The sequence below is a fragment of the Phalacrocorax aristotelis genome, chromosome 3 (genome assembly GCF_949628215.1).
Source record: "Phalacrocorax aristotelis chromosome 3, bGulAri2.1, whole genome shotgun sequence".
NCBI classification, from domain to species: domain Eukaryota; kingdom Metazoa; phylum Chordata; class Aves; order Suliformes; family Phalacrocoracidae; genus Phalacrocorax; species Phalacrocorax aristotelis.
This window is the reverse complement of record NC_134278.1, coordinates 116,134,176-116,150,412: the sequence shown is the minus strand read 5'-3', so window position 1 is coordinate 116,150,412 and position 16,237 is coordinate 116,134,176. Positions and strand designations below refer to the sequence as shown.

General features: G+C 45.5%; 2 protein-coding genes across 4 annotated transcripts; one reads left to right on the top strand and one right to left on the bottom strand.

Moving 5' to 3' along the window:
• The first annotated feature begins 487 nt into the window (after positions 1 to 487).
• On the top strand, positions 488 to 4,416 carry MAD2L1BP (MAD2L1 binding protein). The gene is made up of 2 exons (XM_075089229.1): positions 488 to 1,337; positions 1,975 to 4,416. Exons 1-2 carry the CDS (start codon positions 930 to 932, stop codon positions 2,503 to 2,505), a joined length of 939 nt encoding a protein of 312 aa, XP_074945330.1. The 5' UTR covers positions 488 to 929; the 3' UTR covers positions 2,506 to 4,416.
• LOC142055363 (epoxide hydrolase 1-like) lies at positions 4,248 to 15,746 on the bottom strand. 3 transcript variants are annotated; one of them, XM_075089224.1, is made up of 10 exons: positions 15,507 to 15,746; positions 14,144 to 14,167; positions 12,648 to 12,861; positions 11,666 to 11,846; positions 10,637 to 10,867; positions 10,169 to 10,298; positions 9,066 to 9,280; positions 6,129 to 6,237; positions 5,686 to 5,811; positions 4,248 to 4,702 (listed from the first exon to the last, which is right to left on the bottom strand). In XM_075089224.1, the coding sequence occupies exons 1-10, from the start codon at positions 15,533 to 15,535 to the stop codon at positions 4,501 to 4,503; spliced, it is 1,461 nt and encodes a 486-aa protein (XP_074945325.1). In that variant the 5' UTR covers positions 15,536 to 15,746; the 3' UTR covers positions 4,248 to 4,500. The 3 variants fall into 3 exon arrangements, with proteins under 3 accessions (XP_074945325.1, XP_074945327.1, XP_074945326.1); XM_075089226.1 differs by having other exon boundaries at positions 9,066 to 9,238; XM_075089225.1 differs by lacking the exon at positions 14,144 to 14,167 and having other exon boundaries at positions 15,507 to 15,621.
• Between the last annotated feature and the right edge of the window lie 491 nt (positions 15,747 to 16,237).

Sequence of the window (16,237 nt, the reverse complement as noted above, 5' to 3'; positions counted from 1 at the left end):
GTCCCCTGTGCAGTGACAGGGAAATACCAGCACCCCTTCTGACTGGCATGGGAGAGTTGCAAAGGTTCTGAAGGCGCTTGGCGTTGGACGTACGCCATAACCACGCAGAGGCGGCAGCCCAAAGCACGCCTTAAGTTCCTGCCGGGGGGTGGGGGAAAACAGCAAAAGACCCTCCTGCTCTGCACCGCATCCCCCCACCCAGGGCTTTGCCAGCCTCCAATACCACCGCCACCAAGCCTCGCTCTTCCCCGCCGCATCCCCTGCGCAGGGCGACGCTTGATTAGCCTCCGTAAAACTTTCACCCTTTTTAGCACTTTTAGCACGCAGCCGCCGCCGCTGCCAAGTAACCTGGCCCCCCATCACCGCCGGGGAGCTGCTCCTCCCGCCCCCCACCGGCAGCGACCGCCCTCCCTTCGCCCTGTTTTGGAGGCAGCACCCAATAGGGCTGCGGCCACGTTGTTTCCAAACACGGCAGCTCTCACTGACTGCACGCTCCTGGTCCCCGCCTCCCAGCTGCGGGAGGATCAGAGCCCGCCGCGGGGCGAAGGCAGTTCTTCTGAGAGGAAACAGAGCCAACAGGGCTCCCGGCCAGAGGCGGAGGGAGTTCAGCGCAACGCGGCGGGGTGAAAAACCTGTGCGGCCCTGCAAAGAGGCAGCCACAGCTCACGGCGCCCGTGGCCGGGCTGGGGCACCCGGGCCTGCCGTAGCTGCCGCGGTGCCTCCTCAGCACGGCGACCGTCAGCCCCACCGAGCGCCACGGCCCCTGCGCTTGCTGATTCCCCGCGCAGTTGCCAAGCCCAGGGGAGAGGAAGCGAGCCGGCCAAGTCAGCCCAGCCCAGCTCCAGGGAGTGGGGTGGGCTGTCCACAAACCCCCTCCTGGTGGGCGAGGTTGAGCCGCCGCCAAGAAACCCCTCCTCTTCCCCACCAACATGGCGCCTGCGCTACCGGCAGACGCACGGGGAGGGCGTTCCGCGACTCCCATGATGCCCTGCGGCGGCGTCCATTCAAATCTCGGCCGGTCGCCCTCCACAGGCCAGCAAATGGCGGCTTCTGGGGTTGCGGTAGCTCTCGCTCCCGCCCAAGCGACCTCTCCCACATCCCCGCTCCTTATAGCTGAGGCACCGCCAGCCTCGGATCGCGGTGGTAGAAGGATGAGAGCCCGGCGGAGCGGGCCCGTGGTGGGCTGCCCCTCGGTGTCCGTGGTCTTCCCGGGCGCCGTGAGCCGTGAGAGCTGCTGCCGCTTCGCCTGCGAGCTCCTCAAGCACGTCCTGCACCAGCGGCACCAGCTCCCGCTGCCCTATGAGCAGCTCGCTTACTTCTGCCGGCGGGCGGCGCCGGTGAGGGGGGCGCCGGGACCGGGGCGGGGGGCGGCGGCGACGGCGCCGGGGCGGACCCCGGGGAGGCGGCGGCGTTGGCGTTTGAGTTTTGCTTATCAGCTAGCCATTCTAGCTCGGTAACTCGTGCTTTAACGTCTCAACGGCCTCTAAAGTAAAGCGCTTGTTGTAGCTGTATCCTTAACTGTTACCGGAACGTCATTTAAAAAAAGAAAGACCTTTAGGTTAGGTGGTGAAAAGTCTCAACAAGTTACTATTTATCTCTTGTTGCCCCATTTTCTGCTCAAAGCATGTCACTAGGTTTTTATTTTTTTATTACTTGAACAACTCTTAAGAAAAAAAAATTATTTTGGAGTGATAGCTGATCTTTAGAAGATGGTGCTTCTAGTTTTTGTAGGAGCTTTATCAGTAGTGTGATTCAGATTCAAACTGAGTAGCTGCAGAGCAGCCTTTTGTGTTCCTCTTGGATGTCCTGATTCTATATGTGTCTACTTATATCTCTTTAAAAGGAGCATAAAACCCTTTAAACCTTCCTTGACTTTCAGGGGTGGGATGGATCATGCTTTCTGAAGAGTGTATTAGGACTAATATGTCCTAATAATGAGATGTACTAATCTTTTTTTGTTTGTTTTGTTTCCAGGATAGAGATGTGATTAAGAAGCCACCCTCCATGGACCTGGCAAGCAAGAAGTGCCAGCAGGTGCTGATGGAGCTGGAGGGAATGCTCCAGCACTTGGAAGTAATGTTTAGTTTGACACTGGTTCCTCGGGTTCTTATTCTACTTGGAGGCAATGTCATGAGCCCCAAGGAGCTCTATGAGCTCAACTTGGAGGGTATCTATGAGGGCAGTGCTGAGGAGAGCCTGAAAACTGCATCCTGTGTTCGCAAGCTCTTTCACTCACTCTTCATTGCAGATGTCTTCAGTGAACTTAAGGCTCTCCCCATCATGGGCACTGTTGTTATGCTCCAAGGACACCGCAATTGTGGTGTTGATTGGTTCCGGCCCAAGCTCAACTATAAAGTGCCAACCCGAGGGAGGAAGCTAACTGTTAACTTGTCCTGTGATGAAGACATCAACATAAGCGCTTCACCTCCTCAGCACGTGACCTCTACTTGGGAGGACTATGTCTGGTTTCAAGCACCAGTGACACTCAAAGGCTTTCATGAATGACCTGTGCTCTGTGAAACTTTAATGGAATATCAAATAACCTTTGCTGCTTTAAGTGATAATACCTTTATCAAATGTAACTGCATATTCTTGTCTGTCTGGATCTCTTCTCCAGGGCATCTACTGCCTTCCTGAAGCTTGACTGTGTTCATCTGACTTCATCTCCTGAATTGTTGTTGAAAGCAAATACCCTTTAAGGCACAGTTGCACACAGATACAGTGATTTTTTAGGGGCTAGAGTTGTGGCACAGGAAATGAATTAGTGTGTTGGCAGTAAAACTTCCCTGCTGTATACTTACTGAACTGGCCAACACTAGATCTAGTCTTATTTTCTCCTAATGCAGCTGTTTCTCTGCTAATGATTACTACATTAGCTGATTGTTTGGGACTCTAGAGAATGTATGTGATTATTAAGACACTTGGCCTTTATAGTAAAGGCCATAACTATTCTTACCTACCCTATTCCTGTAAAAGGAGACCTTTCTCTGCAGTCTGATCAGGCTTGAGTACTCAAGTGTTTGCCTAGCTATTTGATAAAATTAGACTTCCCCATAACTCAATTTCAGTTAATTGCTGAGTCCCACTCTTTGCATTATTGGGAGGTTTTGTACCTAGCATTGTCATGTGCTGGTGATGAAGAGTGGTTGAGCAGTCCTGTGGAGGCAGGGAAGCACATCTTCCTATGTTTTTTACTAACCTTTAGTCCAACAGCCCTGACAATCAGTTAGATAGACAGTTAAAATTAAAAGTAAGCAGTTTCTGCTCTAACCCTCTTCAGAGGAAGTTAGGACTCCTGCCTCAATATGCTCGCTTGTTCCCATGTAACAACAAAAAAATTGGTTTCTTTGCTTACTTTTACCCCTTAGAAGTCTTAGAGTCTTAGACTCTAAATGCTTCTGAAACATGAAGAAGTGAGGCGAGTGTGATCAAGTTCTAATCTATGATTTTAAGTTCAGCACTATCTTTACCGGTCAAATTCCTGTACTAAGCCAGAATGTATTGCTGGGAAGCGGAGCTTGAGCACTTTCTTCTGGCCTGGTGTCTAGTGTGGAATGGGACAGAGAGGTAGGGAGAGAAACCCTTAGAGCACAGGGTGTCAGAACAAGATATCTGCTGGAATTATCTTCAGTCAGCTGGGTATGTACCTGTAATGTAATGAGCTTAATAGCTCCAAATAGCTCTATCCCATTTGAAAAGAAACCAGAGCCTACGGGTAGCAAGGTTGCTTGCAGTTTCTTGCTAGCAAAAATTGCGCTCTGGGGTGGTAAAAATCCTTTGAAAGGAGAGTAAAGGTTGAAGTAACCCTCTACAGTTGATACATATTTTAACTTCGACCTTTTGGAATGGAACGAGGTTATAGAACTAACAGGAAAGTACGTTGATATTTTTAAGCTTGGAGAACAGTAGGAGTGCTGTTTCTGCCTTATCCATTAACAGCTGTTTACAATGTGTAGAGCTAGTGTGAGCAGTTACTAGGGGAAAAACTGCTAGAATGAAGACAGCTGCCTTATGTGCAGCTGCCCACTTGAGTATGTAATCACAGGTCTCTTGAATGGAAATATAACTTGAATGTAGGAGTGTGTTTGCTCAGGAGATCAAAACCCTTTGTTTCCACCAAAGCTGCTTGTAATGCATATTTAAGAACGCTAGCGCTCAAGTATTTAAAGAAGCCTTAGTTATGAGGAACAAGAGGCCAGTTCCTTTCTAATCTCTTCCCCAGACGAGTGCAATGTTACTCCATTAAACTGTTTACATATTCTGTAATACTTGAACTATGAATGCAGCAATGATATGGTGCCAGGAATGAAAGAAGACAAGATGCCTTTTTTTTCTCTTGTGAAGAGCTTTAGAGCCTGATTAACAAGTTTAGTATTATAATCAATATCAAAATAAAATGCTGGCTTCTGTGCATGATTACATTGGATTTATTTAATACCTCAAAGTAAAAGTTCTGCTAGTGGCAGGGCAACTTGCTTCTATTGCATCCAAACTGCAGGTTCACAGCTGTTCCACCTTTCTGACAAAGTGCATGATGTCTTGTGCCAGAAGCTTTGGTTCCTCAAAGGCAGCAAAATGCCCTCCACGTGGCATGTAAGAGTAAGTGATGATGTTCTTGAAGGTCTCCTTTGCCCAGGCACGTGGTGTATGTACTAGCTCCTGAGGAAAAGCTGCAATCCCTGTGGGAACATATACTCCAACCCTAGAAGACATTAGTTAACTGCATTTTTGAAAGAAGTCCTAGGGAAAGTCTAAAAACCCTCTGGCTCTGGTAACTCCCACAGTCAGCTGGAGAAATTTCACCACAGCAACCCATTTTGCAGTCTGTACTCTGAAGAGCTTTACTTGTATTTAGACCACCTTGAGTTTATGAATGTTATACACAAAGGTGTGTAAAGTAGAGCCAACTTTGCACACAGTTCAATCTTGATATGTTTCAGATTTTTAAGCTTACTTTGTTTTGTAGTTTTGTGATATGTGGGAAGGTACCACAACTCTGTGAAAATCAAATGAGCTAGCTCATGTTTACTTTAGAATTTATGGTACCAGTGTAACAAATTATTTTCTTGAGAGGAAAGGTAAACTGATTCAGCCTACAAAGAAAAAGGCTCTCCTATTTGTATGTTCAATCACTTGGAGAATTGTGGTCAGCAGCATTTTCCTGTCAGCCTCTCTTACAGGCATCTTAAAGCCAGTGGCTGTTAGAAGGTGCTTGGTTTCAAGTACTGCTCTCCAAATTGCTTCCCCATGTTTGTGCTTAACAGCTGTAGTTCTTAGTTTATCTACCAGTAAGCCATATCCTTTTTAATTTGGTTTAAACTTCTCTCAGAAATGCTCATGATTTTCTGATTGTTTTTTGTTTGGGTTTTTTCTGAACTGAGCCACAGATTACATTTGTTTGGTGAATAAGCATATAGATCTGTATTCTGAACACAAACAAGACAATATATTTTGGTAAGTCTTCTGCATTGTCTTGGCCATAAGCTACTTTGTGTGAATTATAGGTTCAAAGGAAAAGTGACCTTTATCTAAAATTATCAAAAGAAAATAAGAACTTGGATTTTTTTTAACTAGTTAAATTTGCTGTTGTAACTGACCTAAATGTATATACAGGCAAATATAGTATGTGCACACAGTATATGCAATCTCATTTGCAAATCTGTCTTGCACCTGCTACTTCATTACCTGGCACTAGCAGTTAGACCAGGGTCCTTGGAGAAGTTCTCCTTGTAGAATCGCATAGAGGACACAATGGAGGATGTCACCCAATAAATCATCACGTTTGTCAAAAGGTCATCAAGAGAGTATTTGCTGTTGAAAGAAAGATGAAGAAACTTCATTGGAAGCTGTTTTTCAGTATTAGGCTCATGCCCTGAAGAACAGTTGTTCTTCTTGTTCTCTGCTTGTTTTCAAGCAGCAAATTAATGCCCACAGCAAAACTGCCTGGTGCTGATGCAGTGGTTTGCAGGCAATCTGCTATAAGTTTAAACTACTACTTGTCATATGTAACCTTTCATCCTTAAAATTCATCTTTGAATGGTCAGTCTTCTTTTACCTATCTCCTCATTAATTATCATCACTCATTCTTTTAATGAGTCTTCTCATGGAAAAGCACCATTTTTTTTTACCTTTCCAGGCCTCCATCATCTTTATGCAGAAATGATTTATCTGTCCAGGTAGAGAATTTCTCCAAAATATATGCAGCAAGCCCCACAGGGGAGTCATTCAGTCCACAACCTAATTCAGGAGAAGAACGGGAGAGCTATCGCAGTTGCCTGGCAATGCAATACTTCAGTGGAAGTTAAACTGGACATTCATTAATTCTTTGGAGTTTTCTATGACAATTCAGTAGAGAGCCTGTATTTTACTAGCCCTGGTAGTACTTTCTTCTTGACAAATTCACCCCAATGGAATTCCAGCCGTAAGTGACAGCACTACAAGCTCAGATAATTCCTCTACAGAACAAGCTAGGAGCTAAGAAAGTCCTGTTGGCTTCTTGGTAATGTGTGGCAGAAGGAGCAAATTCAGATATAAAGAGATTACGCTCTGAAAAGGAATTTCAGATAAACTACTTGGGAGCACTGTCCTGCTTAGGATGGATATCCAAGACCCTGAGTGCTGTTCATCACTTTTCATCTAATTTAAACAGTGGAGTATTGTGTATCTGGTGTCTGTTCCTGCCTTTGGGGAACACTAACAAATGTTATAAACACAGCAGGTACACAGTGCATTATATCTGTGTTCTTACCTGTAAAACAGGGATAGGGATTACCTCAGTAGTGAAAGAGGCTTGCCTTGGGAAAATTCCTGTACCATACCCTAGGCTGTAGTTTTACAGTATACTCAGCATTGCCTATACTCTCAAGCATTATTTTAGTGTTCCTTTAGCACAGAGTGGCTTTGTAGAAGATGATGCAAAACATGGTCTCAATTTAATAGTGGACATAGCTAATGCAAAGTAAGTTTGTGCATTGGCACAACAGTTTCCCTGCACTGGCAGGCCTAGAGTGATCTACACTCTAGATCTACACTACAGATCGAAGTCATGTATATGCTTTAACCAGCAATGGTAGGGCAGGCTAAAATGTGCCAGCTAGCATGTGACCTGTCCAGAGACGAGCATTTTCTGGGCTGAAAGCTGCCTCTGAGCCACTGTATTCAATGTCCATGGATTAGATGCTCAGAAATATCAGTCTTGTTTGTAGCTTCTGAGTCATTCAACCTGTACCACATCTTAGGTACTATAGCTTCTGGTGAGTGAAAATACTTTAGCCTTGCTTTAAACCTGCCTAATGAGAACTAAACTGGTAATATAAATATTTCTTGAAACTGAGTAGGGAATACATTTTTTCCCCCTATTCATTTTCTACATTTCACAATTTTAGTGTGCTACAAAATCCCTGCTCTTTTTCCAGGTTGAAGAGTCCTAGACTATGTACAGTGCTTGTATGGAAGCTGCTTGGTCACTTCAGTCTTCCTTTTCTCCCCTTCCTGTATTCTGATTCTAAAATATATTTATGAAACAGAGTGAACAGGGGTGCAACAGATTCTGAATATAATGGATTTAGGTTTTTGTCTTCATCTCTTTTTGTGTTCTTTAAGAGTTTGTAAGATTCTCTTAAACTCTGAGCCAGCTGACATTTCAAAGCATGATCCATGACTCATGGATTCTCTTATATGCCAGCAGCCAAACTAGACCCCATTGTGATTTTCCTCCTCTGCTTAAATTGCTTTGGACTTTGTTGACATCAGTTTTTATTGACCAGTTTCATCAACCAGTCACTTAAAAGTTTTTGCAACTCTCTGCAGTTATCTTTAAATTAAATCAAACCCTGGATAGCTGTCAAATTTTGACTTAACCATTAACTTTTATCTGTAGAGAAATTAGGATCATGTTGAAACGTACAAGTGACAGCACAGTTTTTTGTCATACTCTCCCTCCCCTGGAACTTGCTTACTTATTTCTATGCTTGGATTCTCATATTAATTAGTTATTAATCCATTAATTTAATCATTTTCTTAAGGCAGTTTAATCTCTAAGAACAATGGGGGAGAACCTCAAAAAAACTTTTCTGGGAATGAAATATTTTCCATTACTGGACCCACAGCTCCTTGATTCTGCCAGAGCTTTGATTTTTGAAGCATGATTTCCCTATGATATTATGACCTGTAAATCAATTCTCCTCTTTAAAATAATTCTGCTAGTTTTCTGATCAGAGACTAGACCTACTGGTCTTTATTTTTCTGGGACTACCTTCACTGTTTGGCTCTTTAAAAAAACCACAACCCCCCAAAAAAAGTCCCAAACCACAAAAAAAAAATCCCAACAAACAAAAAAGCCCCCGACCTGGTATCTTGTTTGTCTCTTTTTATTTCTTTGATATTGCAACCAGTTCAAGCAATAGACCAGGCATTAGTTGATGTTTCAGTTTGAGTTTCTTTTTTCAGTGAATTTCCAGGATGGGGTGCTATTCATTCTATGGTCTCCACATCTGATACCATTCTGAAACAGCTCCACTGTCTTTCCTGATGAGGGATTACTTCAGTAAAGGATTACCCTATAATCCTTGCAAGTGGGGACTGATGCAAATAATTCATTTAACTTTTCTGGGACGGCCATATCTTTCTTCAGACCCCTTATCTACTGGCCTCACTAAGTATGGCAAGCTTCTGGCTTTTCAGGTGTTAGGGCTGTGTCTACCTTTCTGCAAGTTTCACATTGTACTTGCTTATGATATTTTTCATGTTTTCACCCTTTTTTTTCTAGAAGCTTCAATTTCAGGACACTCTGCTTTACTTCAAGAGGCTTTTTGCAAAGGGGTTCTTTCTCCAAGGGAAGTGACGTGCCATTTGAAAGACCTTGAAAAGTGATATTTATAGTCTCCATCTTTTTTAAGATGTTCCTTTTAACTTCCTTCTACTCAGTTCTTGCCCCCATGTCTTGCATTCAGTCACCAGAACTCATTGCTTCTCAAACACGTTTGGCCTTTGTTCAACTCTAAGTTTTTATATACCATAAGCAGTTAGTATACAATGTTCATAGCAATATAGAGAAGGTTTATTACCTGCAGTGTCTGGTTTGGTGGCTTGGATGTGTAAGTATCCAGACTCTTGCAGAAGTTCATATATATTCTTCTGGATGAAAGGGTACGTACGTCGAACATCTTCCCTAGTGAGGCCTACAAGCCATGGTACATAAGCCCCAAGCATCACAGAAATCATCCTTCTCAAACCTTGTCTGCTGACAAAGACGAGATTCAGATGAAGCCCTTTCACAGATCTAAAATTAAGTTAATGAATAGAAGGTTAAATCACTGAGCCAAATACATAAAGCCCTTCATGTTCATCATGATTTAAAAAAAAAATTATGGAGTTGGAAATGGTACAGCTAGTGCCATCTCCATCCAGCTGTGCCGCTGGTATGGTGTTAGCTCTAGGGACTCAGTTTCTGGATGTGGCATATCAATGCTGGTAGCTCTGGCTGTTCACCTTGTGGTGTTCTGTGCTGTAGAGAACAGGCTGTGCTGGGTATTTTCGGAAGAGCTTGAGTAGATCACATGTGGCCACAGTGCTCTGGGTGCTGTAAAGCACAACTGCAATTGAGAACAGTGAGCTGTTTAGCCTGCAATCTAACTACTTTAAGAGCTTTCCCACTTTATCTGTTCTCTGATCTAAGTGTGGCTGTGGTACCTGCTTTTCATTAAATGCTAAACAATGAGCTATGGTGCCATCTTCTAAGGAAGGTATTGTGTTATTTTCCGATTTTAGATAGGAAGGTCCTATACTTTGTGGTACTGTTCAGCTGCTGAAAGCCTGAGCTCCCTCCTTCCTTTTTTTCCTGCTGATTTTAAATTTATCTCCTTCCTGATTTAGAATGATGATCTGTCTCCTTGAAGTCTCAAATCAAAATGCAGCAGAGTTTACTTCCACAGCTAATGGAAGAAAAGCCAAACAGCACTGAAAATTAGGAAGCGTGAGAACTGTGCCAATATTAATTCAAAGCTTATGAATACAAGTGAATGCACAGTGGTGGGGGTGTCCCTAGAGGAAACAAAGCAGAAGGGAATGAGATGCAGGGCAAACAGAAGACAGGACTGGGACCATGGAGCCAGAAGGTAGCATAAGAACTGGAGAGCGCTTTTCTGCACTGATTCCCTTTGCTACTCACTGTGGCAGCATCTGGGCCATGCTTGTAGTAATATGAGACCCCCAGTCTCCTCCCTGTAGGTAGTATTCCTTGAAGCCCAATCTGTTCATCAGCTTATGAAATATCCGAGCAGTTGCTATGGTGTCAAAGCCTGTAGGTAAACACAGGAGACCTGTTTGTCCTAGTGTTTATCCCCTGACCAAAGATCATGGCCCAACCGAGGTATGCGAGTATGCTGCTATACCTCACTCCTTGGCAATAAAGTGAACACATGATGATAGAAATTCAGTGGGAAGTGGAGAAAGTGGAAAGCAGACCTGGCTTCCAGCTATGATTGCCTTCCATATCTCCATAGCGAGCCCCAGACCCTCAGCCACATGGGTGTAGTGCAGAGCCAAGCATCCACATTCACAAACTGTAGGGCTCAGGGGTGGCTGAGGTGTTACTCCAAAACCCTTGTTATTCCAACAGAGCCTTTTCATCACTTACCCTTCTGGTGTGGTGCCTCTGAAAAGCCATAGCCTGGAATGGATGGGCAGATGATCTCAAACACTACATCACCCTCATTCAGGCTGTGCCCAGCTGGCTCTGTTAGCAGAGGGATGATCTTGTAGAACTCATAGAAGGAGCCCGGCCAGCCATGGACCATCAGCAGAGGTTGAACAGCTCGACCGTGAGGGACGTAGGAGGGCTTCACGTGGATAAAATGTATATCAATCCCTGCCACACATCCAAGACAGATAAATTAAAGCTCTGGTTCCATCACAGTTTCTGCTCTGGACTCTGAAGAAGGGGGGTGGCAAAATTGCAACTAGCATTTGTAGCAGAAGTTACACAATCAACCCATTGCAAGAAGATGCCTAGCTGAAAGGGGATGCCTGGTATTGTACCTATGTCTCATCGTTACATACAGAGGTATTGAGCCCAACTCCAGATACTGGGGTCACAGGAGACTGAGCACCCATCTGAGAAACTGGTCTCACAGTACATAACTAGAGCTGCACTTAAATGGATAGCATAATGCAGGTAAGACACATGAAAAACATGACAAAATTACAAAATATTTGGGTGATAAAAAAAGAAAAATGAAAAAGTACGTGCAAGATAGAAGTTTAACCTGCAGATCACTTACCTAAAGTCTGGCTAACCTCACCTGGCTAAACTGGGTGGTGGTGGGGGATATTCTAGCCTCAGAGTCTTGGTAAGTTTTGCAATTTTCAAAGGTGGCTTCAAGGCAATAGCAGAAGAAAACCTCATCATTAGTTAGTACATGTTCAGAGCCAGATGAAGCTCATCTTGAAGCAGACCTAATCTTATTGCCACTGTATAATGCTCTTAATCTATGGAAGGTTATTTATTAATATAGCATCCACTAGTGGTATTTCACTTGTATTACTAAGCTGTTGTGTATACTGTTGCCTTAAATATTGTAACATCTTAAATCTCCCCCTTCTCTCTGTGCATTTCAGAGTAAGACCTGCAGAGTAAGACCTGCTCAAGCCACAGAGACCTCCTCACCTTCAATGGTGGTTTGGAAATGGGGGTATTTGTTCAAGACTTCCACTTGCTTGCGCCAGTCGAACTGGTTCCTCCAGTAGGCCACCACCTTCTGCAGGTAGCTGGAGTTGAAGCCGTAGTGGAAGGCAGCCCCTTCCAGCGGCGGTGCATAGCGGGCCTGCTCCAGGCGGCGGTGCAGGTCCTGCAGAGGGGAGCCCTTCTCGCTAGGCTGGCCAGCCCCCTGCGCATGCCTTATGCCAGGGCAGGGACAGATCAGCTGTCCTGGCTGGCTCTTGTATCGCTATCCGGGACACCACGAGCCCTCCTGAAGCAGTGGCATACTCTGCATGGCCTCCTGAATAGTTTATATGGGGAATATATTCTACAGGTTACCAATTCCCCTAGGACATCTGGGAGTACCGGATCCTACTCTTGCCTTGCTGCTAACTGGCTTTAGGGTTTTTGGCACTAGAAGCTTGCTGGCACCTCCGGCTGGGAGAATAACAAGAAGCTCAGCCAGAGCTGCTGACTGCTACTTGGCCAGAGAATTAGGGACAGGCATGTACGGGCAGAGGTGCTGCGACTCAGTCAAGACCCTGTCCATCTTCATCCTTCCAGCCCTTCCTTCTGTGGAAGCCCCTCAGTCCTGCCACATTGGTGCAACTGCTGCCCTGATGCCCTCCTACCCTGCTCCACCGTCTGCAGACCCACAGTCAAAGTCTTTTGCTCAAGGTGTGGCCTTTCTACAGGAGCAGCTGTGGGTTGCATGGAGGGTCTGTGGTCTCAGAAAGTCTTTATGGGGCACTGCAATGAATCTGAGCTCAAATCCCATTCATAAAGGGTTGTGAGCCAGAGCATCATCTACTGGTGCTAGGTAGCTGCACTGGCATATGTAAGTGCACTGCTGCCACCCCCAACACATCACATCAAAGCAGCAAAGTGGGCAATGGACTGGCTCCACCTCGCAGCTTTCTGCCCCTCCCTACATCCCAGCCACTGGTACCTCGATTTCTTTGTCAGATGTTTCAATCTTGAAGGGATGGATACTTTCATCTTCTTTCCCTTTTAGGGGTCTTTCACCTGAGCCCCACCATCCATCGCCCATTTCAATAGTCTTGATTGTGTGTCTAGACCTCAGCCAGTAAACCAGCATCCCTCCAACCCCCAGGGTGGCCACAGGGACCAGGACTGCATTCTTCTGGGAATATTCAAAAGACCTGGGGAGGCATAAAACTGTGTTCAACAACAGAAGTGTAAAGGGACTATGCTGAGGCTTGTATTTATATCAGTTGGGCCTGAGCAGCAACAAATGCCTTCAAACCCCATGGAGTCAGCAGGGGCTGGGGGGCTCTGTTATTTTTGAAGAACACAGGCAAGATTTGGGGCAGGGTTACATCTACCGGTGCTTCTTACAGATGTCAAGTCCTTGCTGATCAGGACTTGCTGGTCACAAGTCTTCCTTGTCCTCCTTGTGAACCAGGGTGCCTGGGCGACAAGGGTCAATAGGATATGGGCCAGTGTACTTTAAGGTAGATACTGGAGTGAATGGGATAGTAGCAGCTGGAACCCTCCAGGAATAAAAACTGCACAGATAGAATGGGCTGAGGAGCAGGAGCAGAGACAAGGGTCTTCAGCTGCTGGAGGGAGCTGGATGTGCTGGATGTGCCCCTCCTGGCAGTGCTTTATACATAGCCTCCCCCCCACCCACCCCCTTCAATCATCTTTTAGGGCAACATTGGCTGTCCGCCATAGCTTTCCATGGGTAAGGGTCTCAGCTTGTCTTTCTAGTGCCCCTTGGCATCCCCCCTTGGAAAGAAAAGGTATTGTCTCTGTTTAATTAGTGTGAATCTAAACCCCTTTTTGATCAAGCATTGCTTATATAGCATTTGATGTTTTAATATTTAACCTCAGCTTAAAGACAGGATATCCTGGCCATCAGTGTAAGAAAATAAAGGAGAGTTGGCAAGAGAAATCAGCCTTAAGTTGTCCTTTGGTGACATGCAACCATATATATGGAGAAAAAGGGTTAGGGTACTTCATCCATAAAGACCACCAGAGACCACCAAGGACCCCTGAAGAGAGGAAGACATGTACAGAAGGATCTGAAGTGGAGCCAAGAGGAGGTACTTAATGCCATTATGCAACCTACGTAGATAAGAATTAATATGTATAGATAGGCAGGATATGTATGAATTTATTGTATAAATATATAAAAGGAGCTGGCTTCAGGGTGCTTGATTTGTGGAAAACCACTGAGCATCCAGGCTTGCGCAACCCTGAAAAAAATTAACAGCGTCTCTCCTGAGTGTGTGATTATTGACTCATTGCACCCTGGGCAACGAATCAGCTTTTTCGGACAATGCCCTTGTTTTTGTTCTAGACAGCAAGGTTTCAGACTTTCTTGAAGTGTGGGAGCTAAGTCACCAGAGTTTGTTTTAGCAGACATGCAACATGTTTCAAACTGTTCAAGAGCTTGCACAGGGCAGCTATTTCACTCACCTGATCCAGGACAAGATGCTCTGCCTACAAAAGGGGGGTGGAAAAAAAAAAAAAGATATGATCTTTATAGTCTGATAGTGTTGTCTGAATGATACCAACCCTTGGGGATGGTGCAAAGACCACCTGCCAGCACTATTTACTGCCCAGCTGTGGGATCAGAGGCTGTTTAACCACCGGGCAACATCTGCAATTATTTTTCCTACTTTTTGGATGGGACAGAAAGAGAGGGGCTCAGAGAACTGTCTCTGTACAAAGAGACAGTGTTTCTGGGCTGTGTTTTAGCTAGTTTGTTGCCGTAATATTCCCTCCTTCAGCACAATTTAGATAAAAAGCACTAAACAACTGGGTAGGTGTCCTTGTGACATTTCATCCTAAGAGCGGCTGTGTTACTTCAGCCAAGAAAATAGTTTGACTTCGGTGTAGCAATAGGTGCACAGCATTGGCAGGAGCCTTTCAAGCTCAAGGATTATTCTGCTGCCAGCCATGTGATACTCAGCATACTGCAGGGCTGGCATGAGGAGAGGCTTGTGGGACCTCTCCCTGTTCAGATTTCAATGAACTGCCATACCTTTGCTACTTCTAACTACTCCTGACTGGATACCAAGCTTTTAGGTCTCATCTGCCTGCAAGAAAAAGAAAATGTCCTCCTTGGCTCTCTTTCAGCCTGGTAGATTCTCTTGCAAGAAAAGCACTGTTTAAAACCTAGCAAAATTGGAAGTGACAAAAGAAAGTCTCGTTACTCTGTCTTGTGGAAGGCAGCTAGATTAGGGAGCTAGTTGGTGTCATAATTACAATACCTGAGAGGAAAAAAAAAAAGTACATGACACTCCATGAACGACCCAGTCTGGTGGCTGTTTCTTTTTACCTACGGCTGCCTGTGATGCAGAACCCAGCAGTCCCCAAGGCAATTTGGTAACAATCGTTGAGATAGCCTGTGTGTGATTTTTAAGGATGTAGCTCCTTAAACCACTCCCAGACAAGGAAGAATAGGGCTCCTAAGAGCAAACAGTGTCAGCCTCCACCTCCCTGGAGGCTGAGCAGCTTATGCAACAGGTAATAATATCCCCTGGACTTACATCCATGTAAACATCAGTTTAGTGAGTCAGAGGCATGAAACCAGTTATCATGGCAATAGGACAAACTCGTCACTGCTAACAAAGCAAGCATGTCCCAGAAGCAGCTCTCTAAGCAACGCAAAACAAGGCTCAGTCTAATAAAACCTCCTCCCCACTCACATTCAGGAGAACTCAGCCACATGCTCCCACCCTCCAATGGCCTGGTGACCCTCCCAGGGACTTTCTCCTGCCCTGGTCCCAGGGAACCCCGTTTGTGGTCCCTCCTCCCCGCACTGAGGGGATCTCACCAGGCGTTTGGAAGGATCTCCTGCCACATGTCTGCTCCTCCTCGCCCAGCCGCTGCTCCGAGGGAAGCAACCCAGGTTGTCTCCTCTGCCGGCTTTCTCTTGGGCAGTGACGCTCTCTTGGTGGCAATGCAAGCTACATCATCCGTTAGTGCCACCTATTGCCCAAGTGTGCAGTTGCAAATTAATTTCAGCAGAGGCAAATGCAGTGTCTTACATGGGGAGGAAATAGCCCTGTGCACCAGCACAGGCTGGGTGCCAAATGCATAGAAAGCAACTCTTTGGAGACTGGCCTGACATCCTTAGCTGAGCCCGACTCAACAAGGTGCCCTTGCAGAAGAGGCCAGCTGTGTAAAGGGCTATAGCAAGCATGTTAGCCAGCAGGCTGAGTGAAGTGATCCTTTGCTCTCTTCAGCAATTGTGAGACCACATCTGGATAGCCGTGTCCAGTTTCTGGCCTTGCTGGTAGAGTAAAGATTGGAGTGAGCCCACCTTTGGTGGTGTAGGTCCACCAAACTGCCAGGGGAATGGAGCACATGGCATATGAGGAGAGACGGAGGGACCAGGGCTTGTTCAGCCTGGAGAAGAGAAGGTGTGTGTCTTATTGCTGTCTACAGCTACCTAGTGGAGAGCATAGGAAAAATGGACCCAGACTCATCCTGGAGGAGCAACAGTTGAAGGACAAAAGGCAATGGATGCAAATTGCAACAAGGGAAATTCTGGTTAGCTATTAG

What these genes read in the sequence shown, in the direction of transcription:
- MAD2L1BP (XM_075089229.1), top strand. Translation starts at nt 930, where the DNA reads ATGGCGCCTGCGCTACCGGCAGACGCACGGGGAGGGCGTTCCGCGACT. An exon ending in TCTGCCGGCGGGCGGCGCCG is followed by an intron (nt 1,338 to 1,974) that starts GTGAGGGGGGCG and finishes TTTTGTTTCCAG; the next exon opens with GATAGAGATGTGATTAAGAA.
- LOC142055363 (XM_075089224.1), bottom strand. Translation starts at nt 15,535, where the DNA reads ATGTGGCAGGAGATCCTTCCAAACGCCTG. An exon ending in CATCTGACAAAGAAATCGAG is followed by an intron (nt 11,847 to 12,647) that starts GTACCAGTGGCT and finishes TCCCCTCTGCAG; the next exon opens with GACCTGCACCGCCGCCTGGA. An exon ending in GGTCTAACTGCTAGTGCCAG is followed by an intron (nt 4,703 to 5,685) that starts GTAATGAAGTAG and finishes AATGTCTTCTAG; the next exon opens with GGTTGGAGTATATGTTCCCA.